This window comes from Echiichthys vipera (assembly GCF_963691815.1).
Source record: "Echiichthys vipera genome assembly, chromosome: 19".
In the NCBI taxonomy this organism is placed as follows: Eukaryota; Metazoa; Chordata; class Actinopteri; order Perciformes; family Trachinidae; genus Echiichthys; species Echiichthys vipera.
This window is the reverse complement of record NC_139844.1, coordinates 16,003,666-16,027,772: the sequence shown is the minus strand read 5'-3', so window position 1 is coordinate 16,027,772 and position 24,107 is coordinate 16,003,666. Positions and strand designations below refer to the sequence as shown.

Sequence of the window (24,107 nt, the reverse complement as noted above, 5' to 3'; positions counted from 1 at the left end):
GGAAGCCTAACAGGGAGAAGCTGAATGCTATGACAGCGCTGGTAGTGAAGAAAACAACTTCCCTGATCTCATGCTACTTCACTTCAAGGTCACCAAACTGAGTCTTTAGTTCTAATTTTGATTGAGAGACCCCAAGTGGCAAAAAATATTGTTCTTTTAATATTGTACCATAAGACAGAGAGCAACAAGTTTGGTGTGGGAACGTTCAGTGTACCCGCGGAATGCTTCTGCAGTCATGATCTTCGTATGTCAATATCAATGGTAGTATGAGTGTTTGTGTCAAAGTGTCTCACCTGAGTTTTCATTAAGTGGCCCTCGATCTTGCACAGTTGGAGATGAGACTCCATTTACCCTTGAGTCCACCTCCGGCTAAGAGAGAGAGAGAGAGGTAGAGAAAGAGAGAGAGAGAGAGAGAGAGAGAGACACACACACACACACACAGATACACACACACACACACACGAAGGGAAGAAAGCGGAAAGAAAACGCCATCATTATAACAGAATTATTCCGCTTGGCATCCGCTTGACAACTTCAAAATTAGCCGTGCTTCACAGCGCCAAGCACAGACAAGGGAATACCAGAGGGCGGCACAATGAAGCTGTTGTTGTGTGTACAAAAACATTTCTCATAAACATAATGTATCTGCCAATGTCCCAATTTGAGTTCAACATGCTACAGTATCAATTAAATTCGAGGACCTCAAAGGACAATGCGAATATTTAGATTTTGTGTTCTAGTGAATTGTCGTAAACAGAGTTATTTTTTTGAGTGCAACAGTAGAAATTTCTGGATTGCCAGCATGAACAAGAAAATCTAAGTCATGACACCCAGCCACAATTTCTAATAGATATTCTTGTGTCCATAATAATACACAATACACATGTGTGTCCAAATCTAAAGAAATAATATCAAAGTTTCCTCACTGAGGGAGAAGATGTATATTGGTCTTGACTTTATAACTCTAGGTTTCCTGTCTAACACATATGGAAATCCATCTCCCGTGGGGCTGATGTGACTGACATCAATTCAGCTGCCACAGGTACGGCAGTAGCAGACTGCATGCAGATGACCCACAATAATCTAGCAGTGTTTACATTCACTATGTATCGGACGGGGGCCTTGCCTCTACAAAGAATTACAAATAAATAGTTTTATTCTTTGTGATCAAAATGAAGATTGAAGTCATGTATGATGAAAGCAATTTCTCCAACCACAACACGAGAACACAATGACAGTAAAAAGCCCAGTTACTCTGAAAAACATTATAGAACACTAATTCAGTCGATCAATTAGAGATTAGGGGTGTGTAACTGAAGAACCGTGGACAGTTGATCAATTGGTGAAAACACTCTCTGTTGCTCTGACACAAGCGAACACTTGATGTCTGGTGACATTTATGGCAGACTCCCACATTCCCTTCATATTTTCAACTGCAAGAAACCGAATCAATGTTGCCTCCCTCCCCCTCATCCCCCCACTTCTTCTTCGTCTCCTTCATCTCCTGGTGCCCACGGCGCTAAGTAAAGGCTAACATGTTGGAAACGTCTCTAGAGCACAACCACTGTCTTGAGGCTTATCTTAGAATAGCTAAGGTCAGGGCTATGGTCAGCCTTCAGGAGTGTGAATTTAGTGCGTGCCGTCAAGCTGACTGGCTTTATTATTCTGCAGCTTGGCAGTAATGCTGCTGTTGATGGAAAGAAAAGTTGACATATTATCAGGACTCTGAGGACTTAAATGTCAGAAAAGAGAAGTTCTTATTTAGAGTAGGGGTGTTTTAGTGTATGCAGGTAGCTGTTTGTGCCATAAATGTCTAAAAATTTGTGTCAGAATCAGCATTAGAATCACTCTTATGTACAGAATTTGAGTGTGGCACCACATACAGAATTGTACCTCAGGACAGTTTTGAAGTATTTGCATTTAACATTCTGGGTATCATCAAAGCCAAAGAGTTAGTCCAAACAAAAGCAGGACAAAATTAGGGTATATAAAAAAAACTAGACAAAAGATACACAAACATAGTAGAGAGAAGACAAATGATAAACAAAAAAAAACATGTCATACAAAAATAAATCCAAATAACAAGAATAAAAGGAAGTAAAAAGATAAAAAATACGACCTCACATAAAAAGCAAGTCTAGTTCACTGATTCTGCAACCCTTGTCTCCTCAGGCAGGTTGTTTCAAAGTTGAAGGGTACAGTGTATTTGACATTTAAAGCTATTGGTTACTTTTCACATCAGGATTTTATATAGAAAACCTGTGACTTAGGAATTGTGATTTATTTTCTTTAATTAATCTACATAATGTGTATGAAGTGGTTAAATTAGTTTGATATCAACAAGCTACAAAAATAACATTCTGCTGTAACTATATATCAGTAATAATTCAACAATATAATACATGACGATAATATAATACTGACAGGGGCCTGTTGGTGCTGCCTAATAAGTACTTTTACTTTTCAAGATTACAGACTTTTACTCACAAATGAGCATTTCTACAATACATGTACTGTTTAAAATTCAGGGAAAAGTCAAACTGTTAATCTTCATCCATTAAAAATCTGCAGAGTCACGTCAGCTGCCTTCCTCGGGCCATATTTGTTATGAGTTATTACTGTGCTTCCACGCTCCACAGCTACCAGTGAGCCAATACCTGCTCCGGTGTTTGCTCAGTGTGATTTGTCGAGAATGCTGTTTGTTTGGCTTGAGGGTTGTGCTTTTCTAACTTGGCACAAACAATCCAACCTCAGTGAGCAATTAGACCGGGCATAAACAAATCTGGAAGTTATTGATAGAGGGACGGGAGACGACGGCTGGACTCCTGGGTGGAATGGTAATGATGTGATTAGGATGTCATCTGAGCGTCAATGAACAGATTTTGTTATTCAAGGCACAACTGACTAAAACTAAAAACCGAATGGGTTAGCACGTTTACATACTAACGTGTGGTGCACAATTACATATTTATGTTGATGATTTATATGAATATACTTTATTGAGGGACTTTTGTATCACCGTTACACTTTTCAAATTAGTTTTTGTATTTTATGAATTGCTGAAACCGCCCTGCCAGCTGATGTGCGTGGGTGTTATCACTGCCCTGCTGCTCCCCAAAAATGGACCAAACAAACTTCATTAGACTTCACGGCTGTAAAAACACAATTCATCTGGAAGAAATGTATTGATTGAATTTGCCCAAAATAATTACTAAAAACACAAGTACAAACTCTGCTACAAAGATTGATGATTGTCTCATGTTTTGTTCAAAGCTCACATATTAAAGATTGCTTCTTACTTGGTTTTATATCACATAATGGTGATTACAGGTATAATATGTAGTATTATCCTCAAAAAACAATCTATGAATAGCACTCGCTCTCCTCATTCCCTCTGTAGCTTGCTTGACCATCTCTCTCGGACTCTGACCTCTTCACAGCTGCAGTTTGAATCCATTTCAAACATGTCTGTTTTAAAGTTGTCAGGGAAAAGTCCACAACAGCAAGAAACAACCCAGAGACTATGACTATCAATCTCTGTCTCCTCTCAGCCATAACCTGCGGCTTATTGGGATAACACTGCCCAAAAAATTGGTGTAAGTGTTCTGTCACCTGGTGCAGTAGCTGTCGGAGGCGGTGGAGCTGAGACTCCAGCTGTTTGTTGTGTTCCTCCAGGATGTGCATGCGGGCCTCCAGCCGGCCCTTGTGTTGTCGTAGCAGCTTGGCCTCAGCTAGAAGGTCGGCTTCATCAGGACCCTCCGAATCCCAGGGGCTTCCAGCAGGGCCCCCTCGTTGGCCATGCTGCTCCTTTAGCTGCTCATACTCCCTCTGCAGGCTCCTGGGAAAGAAGGGTTAGAAACACAACACATATCTCAATGTCACACTCAAAGGCAGAGAAAGTATTTAGATCATCATCAATTAGAAGCTATTGTTTTGCAGAAACAATGTGAGTGTTATACCATTATGTATTGTATCACTGGATTATTACTAGTGATGCATCAATGTGTAGATAACATTATACTATCTTACTTCTGGGTACTTTAAAACAAATAATTTACACGTCCACATGTTTAAACTTTCCATCACTGGTTACATGATTCCATACACAACATCTTTATTCATTACATTTTATAGTGTATGTGCATGTGTATTGCATGTACATACAGATGACAATTTGAAGGAAAACATATAAGACAAAACAATTTCTGTTGGTTCTTCCATGAATTTGTCACCCTTCTCAAGGTCAAGGTAAAGGTTACTGCCAATCTCCCCATACACAGTACTCAGTAGAAAGGAGGACGGACCGTTGCTCTGCTTCAGTGCCACATTATACTGTATGTAGACATGTTTTTGTACATACATGTTTTATGTAGCATGAACACAGGTGTCAGTACACAGTATGTGTATGTATATAGTTATGCTTCTATAGCTGTACAGTATCCTTGAATGTATTTCTATATCATATAATGTATACATATAAGTATTATACAGTAAATATATACAGTATATGAACATGTGTCTTTTTGTAATACTAATAAGGGTCCTCTTATCATGTTTTTTTTATTTTACATGATAATTATTTATCCGTCAGACTTGTAGCCATGTGGAACCATTAACTTTACAGTGTTGCATTCCTGGGAGCCTCATATAAATATAAGAGGACTTATGTTCCTGAAAGCTGGGCTTTCATGTTGTTATTGCATATCTTTGCCATGATTTATATACATCAACACTGCAACTGATAGGCCCAGAAGGCTTCTCTCTTATTAAACACTTCCTATGATTATGACAAACAAATACAGTTAAATATTATTATATTATCACTGAAAGACTCTCAAACAGAGCAGTGAAAAGCTCCTTCCTGAACCCCCACAGTGGGGAGCCGCACAAAAATACCACAGTCATGTTTACCTCTGCTTTCTGCTTTCTCAGTGAAATCTAATTTGAATTGGATATACAAACATAAAGCCACCCAACCCACTCATCCACCCCCACCCTCGCTCTCTCTATCGGTGCTGAACCATAAGCTGCCCTGCTTTACTTAAGTTGGCATTTATGAGCCTGGCAGTAAAGCTCTCTCTCCCCTTTTTGCTCTACCGGAGTGTCTGTGTGTGTATCAGTGTTAAATCACTCCAGTTGAGCCACTGGATGTGCAAAAAACAACACTACAACAATAGATCGTAGTGTGACCCTGTCTCTGAGTCATCAACCATTTACTAATCAAACCGGGGACTTGGCATGTGAGACAGACTTGGGGTGCGGGAAGTGTGTGGATGTTGTATATATTGTGCACTGGAGTGTGACAATAAATACATGAACTCAAATGACACTTCCAAACATAAGGAATGGATTTCCTATATTTCGACAAAGAATTCTCTGAAATTTCTTAATGGACATTTCTATCGACTTACCTCTGCTCCTCCTCCAGACGAGCTATGATCCGCTCCAGCTCACTTCGTTCCTCCCTCTCCACAGCCTGTAGGATCTGGGCAGGACTCTGGGGCTGACTGCAGGGGGAGCCCTCCCCTCCCAGCGTCTGACAGTACTGCAGAATCAGGGCATGCTCGTCGTCCCTGTGGAAGCAAGTGCAAAGTTATGTGATGAGTGAGGAGCCCAGACGTTTTGTCCCTATTAGTGAGCTCAATTCACCCTCTGTTCGGCTGGGGAGGGTGGACGAACTATGCACGGGAAAAATGTTCCGCAGTTTAGAATAATTATGGTAAGTAAATTGTTATAACAGATTATTATGTTTGGAAATAACTTGAAATGGGTGCTTAAAAGTGATGAATGAAATTTTAAACCTGTTAAAGCTGATTAAGTTATGAGAGAAACTACACTGAGAAAAAGTATCCACAAAAATATGTTCTCTAACCATTCTAATCTTTCTTTTTAAGAAAATAAACTTTATTCGGATTATTTCCAGTCCACGTCTGTCTATTATTAACAGTATTACTGAAATCAATAATGAACTGATTTCAAAAGTTGCTACTCTGCTAAACTTATCTTTCAGCAGGAGTTAAGTGGATGTTTATGTGTCCTATGTCCCCTGATAGCTTTCACTTGATATACTGTAGCATTACCGGCCTGCTCTCTGAATGTCTGTGACAATTTTATAGCTGTTTTCAGGAAAACTATACATTCATCTTGCCATTCTGATCATATATGTGGCAGTAAAGTTGCTGAACTGATACCACTCAGTGTTTCATTGATTTATTTAAAAAAAAAAGGTCAGATGACATCAAACAGTTTGGGTGGTAATAAATGCACTACCGAGAAACAGTAAATAGAAATAGGAATGACAGCAACCAAAGAACCTAATCTAAAAGATTGTTGTAGCTGCCATGATATATAAGATCTTAAGCTATTGTCGGTCTGCTACGCTGTAAGCTCCACAGTCCCTGGTGGAACACAGATGTGTCAGTCTCTACTATCTGATAACTGGAATAAGGGAGGGCTGTGAGGAGATGGAGGGAGCAGAGAGGAGAAGGAGCCTAGCAGAAAGATAGAAAGATATGGAGGGAGAGAAGGAGACATGGCTGCTGTTGTGTATCTGCATGTGTGCGTGCGGGTCGATCTCTTTACGTGCTATCAGTGATCTGAAAAGGGGTGGCAGATCTTGCCAAAGCCCAGCTGTCACCTTCATTCTGAAACACAACCTGAGCCTTGAAGACTAAAACCTGACAGCCACACAAGCGCAAAAAGAAAAAAAGCTGGCAGTCATTTGAAAATCTTTTCCATTGCTAGAGTGACTGTAATTTCCAGAGCCAGTTTGACAGCTCGAAATAAAGTTTGGCTGAGGAAGTTTAGTGGCATGTTGACTCAACGTGTGGCTTTCTATCCACTTCTATTTCTATTCAGTTCATCATGTCCAAATATCAAGCAGTGCTGAAACTGCCATTACGTAACCTTAACATTCTGCAGTTATGTAACATTAACAAGAATATATCTGGACTATAAGAGCAAATATATTATAGACAAATGGTCTGCTGCTACTTCATATAATACATACTATAGATTTATAAGAAATGTTCATTTTTATGAAAACTTGGATCTTGTTTTTGCAGTTTTGGCTATTATTTGTATCCGTCATGATAACCTGTTACACACTACAGAAAATGCTGAGATCTGGGAACATGGTGACAAGGCTACAACAAAGTCTAATGTGGAAAGAAACACAGGCGTGCAGAGAATAAACAAACCAACAATTTGTCCTGATTAGGGCTCATTTTACTCCCATCTTTAATTTTTTTACACTGACTTCCTATGAAATTTAGAGTCCAAATTCTTGTGATCCCGTTTAAAGGCTTGCGTTGTCTGGCGCCTGCCTACTGCACATTAAAGAGCTACTGCAGCCCTACATCATCAGCAGGAGGTCTCCGAGGTCCTCTGATCAGAGTTTGTTGGTTGTTCCTCGCTCCAGGCTCAAGAACAAAAGGAGGCTGTGCTTTTGAGGTTGTAGCTCCTAAACTTCGGAACTCTCTCCCATCAGATTTAAGATCTGTCTGTTTAAAAAGCAGCTCAGGATCCATTTGTTTAGACTTGATTTTGTTTAGTTTTTTAGTGTCTTTCATGTTTTTACCTTGATGTCGGCTGTTTCATATCTGTTGTTTTGCTTTCTATTTTGTCTTTTGATGTGAAGCACATTGTGAGGTCTGCTTTTAAAATGTGCCAGATAAATAAATTTATTATTACATTAATATTATTATCAAAGCGACTTAAATTGGAAAGTAAAAGTGAGCAAACCTGAAATGGCATGATGACTATGGTGAGCTGGGTTGAAACCAGGTTAAAACGCAAAGTTGTAAACTGTGGAACATTTACAGAAACAGTAAACAGCCCTGTTGGATTTCTTTTTAGCAATGCCACTGCATTCTCACATCACTGAAATTAACTTTGAGCCCAATGGTATTAGGAATGGTGGCCAAAACAAAAATAAGATTCAGATTGTCCCTTAAGCGAAAGATACTTCATTAAAGAAATTTAAGAAGGGTGTAAACCATTAGACAAAAAAGCGCATTTAGTTTAGGTAGGTGCTTGGAACCCATTGGCTACCTGTCTGATGGGAGATAAGATGGCTAATATTTCCGACTTTCCGGTAAAGCCGGCGGATATCCAACCAAGACTTCCTTTACGAGCGACAGTCATTATTTACGATCCAATTAGCAACTTGAGAAGTGATAATGGAGAGAGAGATGGTTGAGAGATGGCGTCTCTATAAACAGATATCTGCAAATGAATGCAGATTAAATAATAACAAAAAGCTTGTACTGCTTTCAAATGCAGAATCTGTTTATAGTGAGTAGGGTATGTGCAACTTCCTTTACATCCCTATTATCAATGACCAACGAGCTTCAAGGGACAGAGCACTGTCATGACTTATATGAGCTGAAAACTGTACTGTACTTTAAGACACACCTCAATCTGTGACATCCAGGCAGGAACTCTTGGCACCTTTTAAAATAAGCGGTGACTTGCTATAAACATGGTTCACACAATCTTATTAGGGCCAGACCATAATTAAGTGCTTAATCCCTGGCTGTAATGATTCAGTTAATCAAATATGCTCTGGAGAGCAAGCTGGCAAACTAAAACGTCTCAGGTTTTACATAAGACACCCTTGAATTTCACCAGAGGAGACAATCAAAGGGTATTCAGGAAATATTTAGAATACAATTACCATTGCATGTATAATACAAGAAGTCACAGATAGGAAAAATGTTGTTTGTCAGAAGTGACAATAATTAGACTATTTCATGACCAAGGTCTGGGGCGAGTACATAGCTAATGAAAGGTAGCCTACGCAGAATGAGGCTCTCACCTCTTTTCACATAAAAGGAACAATATACCAAGCCAGTAGAATTCCATGTATGCTGAGGAGAAAAATGTTTTTATCTTTAACCAGCCTAAGCTTACAGTGCGATTTGAAACACAAGTTTAGAGAATGGGATTTGTGTGAAGTCCAAACTATTCATATTTTCTTGTGAAAATGAAAGGCACAGATGATAATAGACTCATGAATTAAACTTTCAAAACAGGGAACTAAACCTCTCAACTATAGAAATGTTTGTTCCACTGGTTAAAAGAAAGAAAAGTCACGTAAGCATTAAATCTTCCTTGACAGTTCTTTCCAAAAGTCCTTTATGCAGTCTTTACTTTTCTTTTTCACATCAATCTAACCTTTATAGTCTTTCTGAAAACTCTTACAGGACTTTTTTTATATGTAACACATAAACATAGTTATTCATCAATTTCAAATGACACACACACACACACACACACACACACACACACACACACACACACACACACACACACACACACACACACACACACACACACACACACACACACACACACACACACACACACACACACACACACACACACACACACACACACACACACACACACACACACACACACACACACACACACAGACACACACACACACACACACACGAATATGGAATAAATCTGGACTAATAGGAGAAAGTGAAAGTGGAGTGAAAGGACCGGAGGCTCAGGCAGTGTGGTGCTGGTTGACGAGGAAGGAACACGGAGAAGAAAGAGATGAGAGAGGCAGAGAGCATCAGTGTGGGAGAGGAATTAAATGTGATTAATGGTGATGAATGCTGAAGCTATTAGCTGAAACGCATTGTGAATATGATTGCGGTGCTTGGTGAGGGCAAGTGGGCACAAGGCTGAGGGACTTTTACAGACTTTCCCCAACAACAATAGTGTCCGGGCCTGATGCCTAGCTAACATATCACAAAGCAAGCCGCTCCTCTCAGGCTGAATAGCATTATCAGCTGCCTGGACTGAGCTTAGAGAGAAATAGTGGGAGATAGAGATGGAGGGAAACAGGTCTACAAGTCTTTATTCCTTGTTAAAACCTTGCTTTCTGAGGGACTCCCGCATTTGGGAATTGATCCCAGTAAAGTCCTGGTGTTTCAATGCTTTCAATGTTTACCTCAGTGCTTAGTGTGCGATCTAAGGGTTGCCTGGACCCAAAGGTAAAACATGAGCAGACTACAGCTAAAAATGATGAAAAGGGGAAATGAAAGAGGGCAGGACAGGGTATGATGAAAGGAGATTTAAAAAGAATAGAGCTAGAGAAATTAAAAGGAGATGGACAGGAATAAAGGGCAAAATATCAAAAGACACGAAAAAGGGACAGCACTTGGGGAAAACTGGAAAGGGGTAGATAACCAAACAAAAAAGCCAGGCGGATAAAAGCAAAACAGGGACACTGACTCCTCTGTGACGTCCCGAGGCATCGCTGACACCATTGTGCTTTAGCTGGAGGTCAAGGAAAATAGGCAACACTGGCTTCCTAATTAAGGATTCCCTTTGAGATAAAAGCAATGCAGGACAACAATGAATCAAGCACTGGAGCCACTGAGACACACACACACACACACACACACACACACACACACACACACACACACACACACACACACACACACACACACACACACACACACACACACACACACACACACACACACACACACACACACACACACACACACACACACACACACACACACACACACACACACACACACACACACACACACACACACACACACACACACACACTAATTATTGATATCACTGCACAGCTGGCAGCAAGTCCAAATCAGTGTTTGCAGGCTTCGAGCAATCAGAAAATACAAGCCAAGAGCCAAACATGCATGTAATTGGCAAACGCAGTCATCCATGTTACACATCTGCATGTTTTCATAAGCTCAAACACGTCAAGAAGGCCCCTTCTACTATCGTGTGAAGCATGGGGATCTTTTCTGGGAATGTGTGTGTTTGTGTGTGTGTCTCCTCCACACAAACAACCAGATGGAGTGGTGTGATAGACAAAGAGGCTTGGGTGAAATCTGCTGTAGGCAGAAAGGCAGAAAAAAAAAAATCTTACAAAAAGAGAGGAAAGACAATTAACCACTTCACACCAAAGGCATTAAAAGGAAGAGGAAGGATTCGTAGCTGAGGAGTCTGACAACACAATGCACAGCCTCCACTTTTGAGAAGAGATATGGCTGAGATGGCTGTTTTTCTTTAGTGGTATCTATAAACAGGGCTACAGGCTGATTCTGGTCTTTTAAAAACAGCCCAAGCTTCATTCACAACTAATATCAATGACATTTTATTGCAGCATGGTAGCATTTAAGTGAGTGTTAGCACAAGTATACTGTAACACATCAGACTTGCAAAGACCTTGCATATACATTAACTGTATTATACAATTATTTATAGAAAATGAAGTGGGATAAAAGTCTAAATTTTCATCACAACATGATTAAGCTCTCAGTAGAAATTAAGAGCCGATATGCTTTATTCCATTCAAATGAGTTAATCATCCTGCACACAGGGAGCAATAATAAACTACATCAGCAGACATATTGCATAATTTCCCTTCCTAATTAGTGGCACTGTTCACTACGTTGCAATAAATAAAAGTCGTGTCTCCCAAACACCCAAATGTTTCCTGTTGAGAGCTTGCTTATTCATTTTATGTAATAACCAAATGAAATGTGGCTGTGCATTACAAAAATGCACCTTAGATTAAAAAAAAGGACACATTTTTTTCTTGAAATTTTAAGTAGGCACTACACACTGATGAGTATAACGGCAGTGAAAAATGCACTAGTTCTGGTTTGTGATGTCCTTTAAATTATTTTTCTTGGAGGATTGAGACTTTTTAATCTACACAGTTACAATGCGGCTGTTGTTGTTTTGCAGCAGAGCTGAATGCATGAATCGTGCAGAAAGACATGGAACTATGATTGTGTTCTAAATCTGCCCTGCTGGGTGTTTTTTTCCCTCTGCTGTAAAACCCATTAGACGTCATCAAACCATCATCTCCCTCACCTCATTAGAGCTCCACACACTTGTGTGTACGAGCGTCAGTGTTGTTTCAGAGCTGACAAAGATAATGGCTTCTTCTCTTAAATACGCCTGAGTACAAAGCACAAAAGAGCAAAGAGGAGTGGGAAATATGTGTTTGTCTCACTGTGTGAGGAAAATAAATCCACCTTCTCCTGCTCACCAACACATTTTGTCTTTCTATTATTCTGTCTTTCTATTGATCAGGTGAAAGGCATAGAGGGCTTTTGGGAGTCTTCAATCGAACATCTTCTGCTTCTTAAACCGCTATTCTACACGGTAAGGCAAAGTGAAGTGTGGGTGCAATGGTCCGCATGATGCAGGAACCTCAACAGGGGATGCAACCTACAACAAAAAAAAGCTTGATGCTTCACTTCATCTTCACTCAAGATTCTCAAAGGTTGAAGTCATCCTCCCAGATGCCTTTTTCACTGTTGTGCTGTAATACTCCTATTTTAAGAATTTTCTTTCTTTAGAAATTTAAAAAGTTTTTGCTTTCCTCTACATACCAGAGAGTGAAACCCTTCACTCCAGGTGCACACTTTTGAAAACTGTGTAGATTTTTGGTTTTGTGCTACTTGAAATTGTTGAGATTTAAAAAAATCTTCTGTATCTGTTATATTCATGTACAAATTAATTTCACACATGGCTTATTTCCAAATCTAGGATGATGATCTGGGAAATCTTGTGATCTTATCAAAACTGGCTATCAGAACGGAAAGTAATTTACTGCAAAGAACACTGTGAAAAGTGTGTTCTTATGTGTGTGTGTGTTTCTGTTTGAACACATGTTAGTGTGTCCATGAGCTCAGAGGGCAATTGAACCTCAAGAGCTCATTCCCCCGATTAGGATCTTAGTTTGGAAAAGGGACAAATACGCACGTCGACTCAAATGGCCTGCAGAAAAGAGAGAGACAGCCACACACACACACACACACACACACACACACACACACACACACACACACACACACACACACACACACACACACACACACACACACACACACACACACACACACACACACACACACACACACACACACACACACACACACACACACACACACACACACACACACACACACACACACACACACACACACACACACACACACACACACACACACACACACGCACGCTCCTCATCAGCTTCCCCTCTTTTTTTGTGATTTTTTCTTTTTCAAGTTTGCCATGTGCTCATCTCCCCGATCAAAGATAACTGTTCGTTATCAGAGATCCTGAAACCAATCACTCTCACTTCTTATTGTTGGCATCCGAGTCCATTTCATTTATACTAAAGTCCTTTCAGCTGAATTCAGCCACATCTCATTGACTTTTTTCCCCTCACTCCACACTTCTTTTGCTCTCTAAAAACCATTCTCCTTTCTCACACTCTCTCTCTTCAGCCACCTCATTTCTTTCACATACTAAAAGCAAAAAAGGCAGGTTTTCGGGGCTACCCTAACAGATGCACATGAAGATGTCTTAGAGTTTTTAATGAAATAAAGCATCAACAACATTTTACTTGACTTTGGACCAAATGTTGGAATAGTTGTATGAATGTGCTCAGCAACTGGGAGAAAAAAAAATCTGTAAAACAATGTTTGTCGGAAATGTGTAGTCATGTTGAAGGAAATGTAGAAACTTGTAAATATGTAGGAAATGACCAGTGGTGACTTACATGCTTCCTGTGGCTGAGCTGCTGTCTGTGGGCAGAGAGCCGTTGGAGCGCTCCATCTGGGCCAACCTGAGAATGAAAAAATCTTCAGTGACTGAATCTTAAATTGCATTTCAGCGTTGTCATTTCATCCAAATGCAGAAAAGCAATGTCAACAAATGTGGATGTCAATGACACATTAGCATACCAACGAAAATGCAAAGAATGTAGTCTCCAAGCAGGTTAAATGACCGATGACCTTATAACCCCAACTTCACTCCCACCTCCAGTCAAACAACCTCTACGAACCCCTCCAATCCGGTTTCCGCCCACTTCACAGCACCGAAACTGCCCTTGTCAAAGTTCTCAATGACCTCCTCACCTCTGCAGACTCCGGTGCCCTCAACATCCTGCTACTACTCGACCTCAGCGCAGCCTTCGACACTATCAATCATTCCATCCTCCTCGAAAGGCTGCGCCAGCAGGGTGTTGAGGGCACTGCCCTCGACTGGCTCACCTCCTACCTCACCAACAGGCAACAGTTCGTCTCCCTCTCCGGCCACACATCCACCCTCTCTCCTGTTTCGCAGGGGGTCCCTCAAGGCTCAGTCCTTGGCCCCCTTCTCTTCATATGCTACCTATTCCCCCTTGGTCACCTCATCCGCTCACTCAACCTCGATTTCCACTGCTATGCTGACGACACCCAGATCTACATCCGCACCAAACCCACCCAAAATTTTCCACTCAACCACATTGAAACCTGCATTTCTGCAATAAAAACATGGCTGTCCCAGAACTTCCTCAAACTCAACAGCGACAAAACAGAACTCCTCCTCATTGGCACCAAATCCACTTTAAATAAAACCGGACCCATCTCACTTACCATTGACAGCTCAATCATCTCTCCCTCCCCCCTTGCACGCAACCTTGGTGTTATCCTGGACCCCACGCTCTCCTTTGATCACCACGTCCGCTCCATCGTCAAGACCTCCTACTTCCACCTCCGCCGCATCGCCAAAATCAGACACTGCCTCTCCCCCCCTGCCGCTGAATCCCTCATCCACGCCTCATCTCCTCACGTCTCGATTACTGCAATTCCCTCCTCACTGGCATCACCTCCCATTCCCTCCATAGACTCCAAATGGTCCAGAACTCTGCTGCTCGCCTCCTCACCCACACCCGCTCCCGTGAACACATCACCCCCATTCTCTACACCCTCCACTGGCTCCCGATCAAACAACGCATCGACTTCAAAATACTCCTCCTCACCTTCAAAGCTCTTCACCATCTGGCACCACCCTACCTCTCTGACCTCCTTACCCCCCACCGCCCCTCCCGAGCCCTCCGATCCTCCTCCTCCCTAACTCTGACCATGCCACCTTCCAAACTCACCTTCGGACACAGAGCTTTCTCTAGAACTGCACCCCGACTCTGGAACTCTCTCCCCCAGCCCATCCGCGACTCTCCATCACTCACAACATTTAAATCCCGTCTAAAAACCTTCCTTTTCTCACAAGCCTACAACCTCCCCTACCCATAACTACATTCACTCCCGGCCTCCCCCCCCGACTCCCCCCCCACACTCCTTCCGCTCTCCTCACCCATTTCAGCCCCTCCCCTTGACCCCCCCCCCCCCCCCCCACTGCTCTTCAATCCATCCCCCCACCTCTATTGTTGTACCTGTTTCTACTATTTGTCTGTATCACCATTACCCCACGCCCCCTTCGCCTTGCTTCCCTGTCATCCTTGTCTCCTGTTGTTTATCGTCTGTATATACTATATGTCCTACTCTGTAAGCGACTTTGGGTTTCTGAAAAGCGCTATATAAATAAAATGAATTATTATTATTATTATAACCACATCTGTAGGCTACTATACATACTGTATGTCTGCACAACCATATTTTTTGGAGACATTTAGGACATGTACAGCAGAGAGAGCCATGCTTATGAGACTGGTTCCTCAGATCAAAGTCTGTATATGGTGAACTCTGTAACAGAAAGGCAGCAGCGTTGCCCAGCAGATTAAGAACACGTTCCACATACAAACTGCGACTGTGGCAGAATATGCAAAGAGGGAGATATTTAAAGTCATTACTCCACTGGTGAAACTTCATCAATGTGTGCATTTCTCCATGCAAATCTATAAGCTACGCTATAATCTACAATGTCAGCGTCTGTATTTCAGTTAAATTTGTAATTCACAAGGCTCATGTCTGTGTCATTGCTGATAAAACAATGCAAGCAGAGACGCTGAGCGGAGGTTAATGGTGTGTGACCAATGAAAGGTTAAATGCCAGACAGAGCAGTGCTGCATCAGGAGAGCCTTCACGATTAAAAGTGTTTTCGTGGATGGACCCCAGGTTCTGTTTTGACACATGTAACCCTGGTCTGCTTTAGAGACGATAAGCTTTGCTCTGATTAAAGATGTATTCAAGGGGCAAGATGGGATTTGGGATACTTTGGGATCTTAATATTCAGGCTTATCTTCAAATCAGACATGACAGGTTTTCAGTCTTAGTTCAACAGAAAATTACATGGTGATGTTGGTGATGATTAACTGCAGATCACACACTGTGTGCATGGATGTGTTGATGTACACAGTAGGATTATTTGAGGTGGTTTTTCAGAAAAACAGCTATCAGGCATCAGTGGTTGCATGTTTTTTTTTATGTATGCAATCACTACTAAATAAAAAAGAAGATACACAAAGTGCATACCATGATCGTTGTTTGTAGCTTCCCTGACACTTGACAAAATGCAAGTCTACTGAATGCCACATTTCCACTGCACTCAAGGTTCATAAAGCATCTAGAGATGCAGAGTTTTCTACTATGAATATATTAAAAAGATCAGACTGACAGTAATGATCCCATTTTTCAAAGTTACACTGAACTTTTGCGGGACATTGTTCAGACTCCTGGCCAATACATAAATAAAGATATTGCTTATTGTGTGTGTCAGTTGCTCTGGTGCTGTCTGAGAGGAAACTGGAGGATAACATTTATGCTTCCCTCATTTGTCTATAATTGTAGTGAAACAGGTTTCAAAATGACATTTAAATTACATCTTTTTTTCTCTCTATCAGTGGTTAACATCTCCTTCTTCCCGTCTTTGTAAAGTCCCAGCTCAATAAATCTAGTTATTCCAAAAATAAGTAACAGGGTTCTTTGATAATAGCAAAACGTGCTTTAGTGTGAGAGATGTTTTGTTGGATAATGAGAAATAAAATGCAAACACCTCAAAAACATCCAATAATTTGGATTTGTACTGATTGATTTATTGATTGTCTTGAAGCTGTACTGTACAGTTGATGATATACAACAGTTCAACAATTCGAACTACGTGTGCATCTGACGTTTGTGGTTTTCATCTGATTGCACCTAATTTGCTGCAAATCACATATGTTTGTTTTACATTTTTGTTGAGCCTTTTCAAAAAGCGTAATACAGTATATTCCATTTTAAATGTCATTTTTTCATTAATTCCAGGCAGTAACTGGTTGCCATTTATCTCACTTTAAATCAATGTACAGTATAATTTTTTTGTTGAGCATCAACATCATGTCTGCCTTTGTTGTATCTATCCAAATAAAGATGATATTTACAAAATAATGCATTGTAAATACTGTACAGACTGTGCTCTTTAGGGGAAAAAAGGTAGAAAAAGTATGTATTTTAGTAAAGAGATTAACCTTGCAAGGTTATCTAAAAGGTGGGTTTTCATTCTATAATGACGCTTTTTAATCTTTTAAATGTGCAACATTTAAATGCAGTTAGCAAGTCTTTATGTGTGTGCATTGTTGCATCTGAGACGATGAGATGGTGATTGGGGTATGCAATGCCTACCTGCTGGCATACTGCTCTATCCTGGAGTGAGTATCATCATGAGAGAGCTGAGGTGACTGGGACAGCCTGGAAATGAATGGGGTAATGGAGATGAATGAGATTCTGCTTGCTCATACAACATCATTAACACACAGATATTCACAGGCACATGCACACGCTTGCTCACTCACACACACACACACACACACACACACACACACACACACATCCTAATGGCCCTTCACAACATCACCTAGAAAACAAATTGGATGATCCTAAAAAGAGAAATAGAGGAGTGGGATGATCTACGGAGAAGTTGGATGATTTTTGACAGCCGCTGTTGGGATGAGCAACTGAAGGCTAGTTGGATGCTCTATAGAAAAAGAAGGTGACGGTAACGAAACAGTGGGTGAGATTTTTGGTTGCATGTTCAGCCAGTGGAGCAGGCAGGCAGGCAGGCAGGCAGGCAATGTGCAGTGTGGTCATGGATTAGTTGGAGTGAGGACTTAAAGGGGGTGAGTGAGAAGAGAAGGGAGTAAAGAAGGTGTCGTTAAAAAACATTCCAGTCTGGAGACGAGGTGGTGATGCTGGTGGCGTAGATACTCACTCATACTGCTCCGGACACATGCTGATGAGAGTGACGGGACTGTAAAAGAATTGGAGGAAGGGAAGGAAGAAGGGAGGGGGAGGTAAGATACCACAAAACATTTCAGGGTCAAAAAACATAGCAGGTGGAGGAAGACGTGGAAGGAAATGTCCGTTCAACAGCTGAGTGGCTGGTCTGTAAAACACCAATACGTACACCATATGCGACCATGATTATCTGCTGTGAGTGTGACATTCCCTAAAAGCTCCATCAAAATAGACTTGCGAAACAGGAAATGAAGAGATTGACAGTACGTTTTAAAATGAAGGGCAAGCGGACCTCTCAGCACACTTTAATATACCTAGGTTGTGTGTATAAAAGCTCACACAGAAAAGGTTTGATGTTAGTTAAATTCACAACTGTCACACATATTTCATTTTTTTTTTTACAATTACTCCTGCATACAGAATGATATAGCCCAATTTCATCCCTTTTTTCTCATGTATTTCCAGCAGGATTGACTAAAAGAGCATGCCAGCAAAAACATCTATTGAACCTATTTTCTAGTTAATCTGCTGTTGAGTACATTAGGTTATGAAAAGATGTGTTTGGTGTATACAAATCAAGCAAATTAAGCTACTGTTAATTATAGATGTTGGAAACAAAATAGGACAAACCAGGATGCTATAGGTATGTTTCTTGATTCCATTACATGTTTAAAGTTTCTGGTTTCTAGTCCATGATAATTGCAGCTATTGTTAGATATGCAGAGCATAAATTGTCATTTGTAAGCAAATGGGAATTTATTGTTTTCACGGAGGAGGCTGGCTAGAACCTGTTAAGAGCTTTTGTTCCCACATTAGAGCAGGAGAATTTAGATAGAAGTACGTTTTGGTGGTTATGTTTCTCCCAGCGGGGCAACCAGGGTAGTCACACTTCTGTAGCTGCGAGGAGATTTGGAAATGTAACAAAGAGAAAAATAGTGAGAGAAAAAGAGATTGGGTCGGCCGGGCAGACTCAGCTAACTGTTCAGAACCAGTGGTGCCGCAATTTCTACGGCCCCGGTTGACATCTTTGCCAGAAGGAACAGTCAGTCTGCTTATTATGTTTTTCAGTTTTCAGCCTTGCCATAAATTGATAGCTTTGTAAAGTGTAGGCGGTTTTCATTTCACCCAAATTTGACCCGGATAGAATGACACAACTTTAACCTTCAGATGGATGCACTTGAAAATACATAGTTTATAGTTACTGTGTTGAGAGTGAGGGAGGGAAAAGACATTGGAAATGAAGAGTGAGTAAAAATGAGTGAAGGAAAGGCCAGAGAGGGAGGGAGGAATCATTGCAGCAGAGACCTTGGGTGTGTTTCAGGCCTGACAAATGTGCTGGCTGTAAAGGGTGTGTTTTTATGGCAGGCTTGTTGTGACCATTGAAGTACAATAACAGGGAGCAGACCCTGTTCACATTTCTACTCCACTGGCATTGAGCAAAAGGTCTGAATGCAGTCAGAATTCATGACCAAAGATCACCTTTAGTCAATCTATAATGAATATCTTCCATTTTATTGCCTCATCTAAAGAATGTTCATTTTCATTGAGAATATGACCTTTTCTATCAAATCAGAGAGCATGTTTAAAATGAAATATATATATATATATATATATATTTATATATATATATTTTTTGCATCCCCGCTTTTGATTTGGCACTGAAAACGTGGAACAGCTGACTGCTTGAAACTTTTGTCATCTGTTCTATGTTTCAGTGAATGCCCTGAAAGCTTTTTAAAAACCTATTCAGTGCACCATGCTGTCGAATCACTCTATCACACCACTGCTGGCCCTGTCCTCCAATTTCTCTGTGAGGGAAAAAAGGCCTTCTGTACATGTTGACACCTCTACCTCATACACCTCGTACACAGGTAGATGGTGTACCCACTGTAATAAACTCTCAACACACAACTAGAAATCCAGCAAAAAACGTGCAACTTGCATTTTTTTCTGACAAAAGATTTATTCACCTTAATCTAATTTGGGCTACTTACTTCTACACATGCTGTATAGTAAACATACATATACAAAATGGGATTTTACATACAAAAACTACTTTACTGACAGAAAAGGTATCTTTTTTTCAGTCCTTTATAAATGAATTCCTCATTAGGTAGTGCCTGCTAATGCACAGAAAAGTACGAACCAACTCTGAGTGGGAAATATAAGAATGCTGTAGCTATTTCACATTATCAAATAGAGATGTGATGAGTCAAAAATTCTATCTTCCATTCAATGAAGCAAAGATATAAGTGGGAGGTGAGGGAGTAGGTGGTGTTTTGCTCTCTCAAGGTGGAAAGAAACAGAGTGGGTGGAATCAAAAAAGAGGAATGATGATACAAGAGTGGAAAGGAGAGAAAAAGCGAGAGAGTGAATTAGGGAGCCAATAATAAAGCAGAGTATGTCATTTTCTCTTCTGCCATTACAGTACTTTAAAATGACAGCTCCTTAGAAGACCACTTTATTAAGACGACCAATGGAGCTTGGTGACGCATTAAAATGTCTTTGGATATTTTTTTAAATGATATCTCATAATATTGTTTAGAATTTAACACACTCATTCATCTTCAACCGCTCATCTGGGATCGGGTAGCGGGGGCAGCAGCTCTAGCAGGGGAGCCCAAACTTCCCTTTCCCGGGCCACATTAACCAGCTCTAACTCTCTTCTCTGTTCTACTGATTGATCAGATTTTTATTACAAATAAAGAATGTCATAACCTATATTTTAAAGTTGAAAGATAAGGAGAGTTCATATTTTTATTACAACAAACATGGCAGCCAATGTTAAGACATTTACTTAATCTATGATTCCTGTTTTTAATCAGGGACCTTCTACCAATTGCATAAAAATCAATTTCCATTTAGGTCACAGTATTAATTTTAGTGACATGGAGATAATAAAAGCCACTAAAGTGTGATAATATGGGTCTAAAATGAACGTGGCATGTAACGTAGCATTTCTTAATACTGATTGTATGTTTGAGCCACATCTTTAAAAAAATGCACATACGGGCTTATTTCTGCACATAACACTGTTTATAGCGTACTGAAGCCATTGGCAACATGTGGACAGCTCACAGCTCACAGGAGAGATCTAATGCAGTAAGAGACGGGAAAATGATGACTGTGAGGAAATGATCCTAAATTCCAAGTCTCCATTCCCTTCCCCATATTTTGAAAAGATCCCTGCGTTTCTTCACAATTCCTCAGCCTTTAAAAGGCATTTATCTCGCAGGCATCACTGCGGGAGTCATTTTTCAGAGAGGAAGGGAAGTGAGAACGGAGCATGGTGGGAGTTGAGGGAGGAGGACGGGCAAGGATGGGAGGGATGAAAAAGGGAGTGCAATCCATCTGAGAGGTGACTGTGTGCAACTGGATGTCAGGGAAAATATATCACAAGTGAACAGATGAGTCATTGTGAAAGCACGCACAAACATCTGTGAGAGTTTTTGGTGATTTCAAGATGCAAAACTTCATTGTCTGAACGGGAAATGTTTGACAGGGAGAGAAAAGGACACAATAGATACATGGAATGAATTGTTCCTTTTTCTTTTTCATGTCATTATTATTTGACGCTTTGGCATTATCTTGTCTTTTGTCAAGCCAATAAAACACATTGAATTGGTAGAGAAAACACAAAAAACGAGCAGAAGAGTGACAGCCTCGGAGCTCACGGGTGTGCGGCTGGGATTTGAAAAGACCACAACTCAGACACACACTCCGTTGGGGAGGATGAGCAGCCCGCCTGAGGCGTCTGCATAATGTGGGCCGAGTTAAACGGCTCTCCGAGAGGGATTTATGTCTGGCAGGGGCAGGGACATAGATCAGACGTCGTCACTGGGGCAGGTGCTGCTGACGGAAGATCTACAGTGCAGCGACGGCACCAGGTAATGACTGGGCCGACGGGTAGATAAACACTTAAACTGAGAGGGAAATCAACACTCTCCCACATACTGGGGCACAGGTGTGGGTGTGCCGGGCATGAGACTTCTCATAACCTGCTGTGACCTGAGGAGATTTCTGACAGAGATTTGACACTAAAATACATTTAGAAGGGTCACTCCACCAATTTTACATGTCAATGACAGTCACATGGAGGCAACTACCCCTGCTTGTGTGACTCAAGAAGCTTTGTCAAGTCTAAGAAAATTAATATTTAAATCACTCAAGTAGTACTAAAAAGTACTAAAGACAAGTATGAGTTACGAAGAAGTGGGAGACTTTACTGAGCAGGGAGGTTCGAATGAAAGACACTATCATGTTGCATTTTTGGAAAGTGAAGCACCCAAGGTTTTTAGAGCTTGAGTCATGATGTCTTAGCCACGGCCACATCAATTTTAACCATTGTTATTTGAACCTGTCCCAGAATGAGTAAAGAAAATAGATCGGTCTCTGTGTGTTAATTTTTATGTAATCTTTTGTAATATGCTGAAAATAAGTCAGGTGCAAGTCACGGATGTATGGCTGGAGGCCAACATTTGTTAAGAGCTCACTGGAGCACCATATCACACTTTCACCCAGCTATTTTTTAAAAAGGGATCTGATGGACATTCTTCTCATAATTTAACCCTCGCCACTTTTAACTTAACACGTCATATTACTGAAGCTAAGACAACGTCCTTTTTACTTTGACTTAAGACCAGCTGAAAGACATTGTGATGCATGATAGACATGAAAATAAAGTGTGTTCTGCTTCAGTCTATCTGGAATTGATGAGTTTTTAATATACTTTAATCAGATGTATTATTTTGTTATGTTTCAAAAAGACACTCAAGTTTTACTCACGTTTCCAGGTTGTCGCCCTCCAGAACTGTCTGGACTGGTAGGTAACCTAGCCGAGGGTGTTTGGCAAAGTACTTCTTCGAACGAAATTTGTTCTTCAGCACTTTGGTGAAATCACGCATGTCCTCACCTGATGTCGTCTGCAGTACGAGAGAGAGACGGATGAAGTTTGTGTTATTTATTGACAGTATGTGTGTGTGTGTGTGTGTGATAGAGTTTATTCATTTCCACAGTTTCTTGTGCACACATCAGCAGCATATTCATTGGTATGGAAGAGAATGTGTTTTGTTAATTAGATACTTAGCGAAGGTGTTCATCCTGCCGGTTTCTGCCTGGCAAGCAAACAACAAATTACCACAATAGTCTGACCGGAGAAGAAAATCCCTTTGCAGAGGCTTCAGACAACCACTGCTGAGCACGCACGCACGCCCCCACACACACACACACACACACACACACACACACACACACACACACACACACACACACACACACACACACACACACACACACACACACACACACACACACACACACACACACACACACACACACACACACACACACACACACACACACACACACACACACACACACACACACACACACACACACACACACACACACTTGAAAGATATGCATAAATGAACAGACTCCACTGAGTTCATATGGCTTATTGACTAATCCATGCAATTTCAAATGGTAAGCTCAGGCAAACCAATAGCAATTACAGAACAATTACACTAAAGCTGGAGAAGATTTCAGCAAGTTTATATGTGTGTGTGTTTGCGTAAAACTCCTTCCTGTGTGGTTTACCAGGTTTATTATTCTTAGCTTATTGCCTTTAAAAGATAGTGACTAATGTATGTGAGAGAGAAAATGGGGGTAATGGAATTAAGTACCGCAGCTGGAATCATATCTGAGATGTTGAAGTTAGTGTGTTAGTGCGTGTCATAACCACAAAGCCACCAGGAGATGCCTTTATGGATTGTGACAACAAAATGACACTAGAGACACCACACACAGTCGAAACCAAACAACAGCTCCATCCAGGAAAGGCAAAAACATTAAAATTGCAGTAATCAATACAGCAAGGCACCAAATTTGGCAAAAAATCCCCCTATGAAAATGCCACTCCTATAAAATGAAAACCTAATAAAAAAAGCAATATTGTAGCCATAAAGTACACAGTGCAACAAAGATGAGAGAATGAATCTTATTAAATGACTGCAGTCTCGCAGAAGCTGCAATCAGTCTTTAACTGTCTTGAAAATCAGTTTTGTTGTAGAATCATTATTCCGTATG

General features: G+C 40.8%; 1 protein-coding gene across 2 annotated transcripts in view; it reads right to left on the bottom strand.

Moving 5' to 3' along the window:
* Nucleotides 1–24,107, bottom strand: part of utrn (utrophin) — a 177,381-nt gene that overhangs the window by 4,850 nt on the left and 148,424 nt on the right. The window contains exons 70-76 of one of the 2 annotated variants that reach the window (XM_083933790.1): nucleotides 22,806–22,942; nucleotides 17,995–18,033; nucleotides 17,409–17,474; nucleotides 13,586–13,651; nucleotides 5,412–5,573; nucleotides 3,613–3,838; nucleotides 294–369 (exon numbers count right to left, since the gene is read on the bottom strand). In XM_083933790.1, the coding sequence (XP_083789916.1) occupies nucleotides 294–369; nucleotides 3,613–3,838; nucleotides 5,412–5,573; nucleotides 13,586–13,651; nucleotides 17,409–17,474; nucleotides 17,995–18,033; nucleotides 22,806–22,942 (772 nt within the window). The remainder of the gene's footprint in view (nucleotides 1–293; nucleotides 370–3,612; nucleotides 3,839–5,411; nucleotides 5,574–13,585; nucleotides 13,652–17,408; nucleotides 17,475–17,994; nucleotides 18,034–22,805; nucleotides 22,943–24,107) is intronic. The other variant, XM_083933791.1, reaches the window with a different exon arrangement.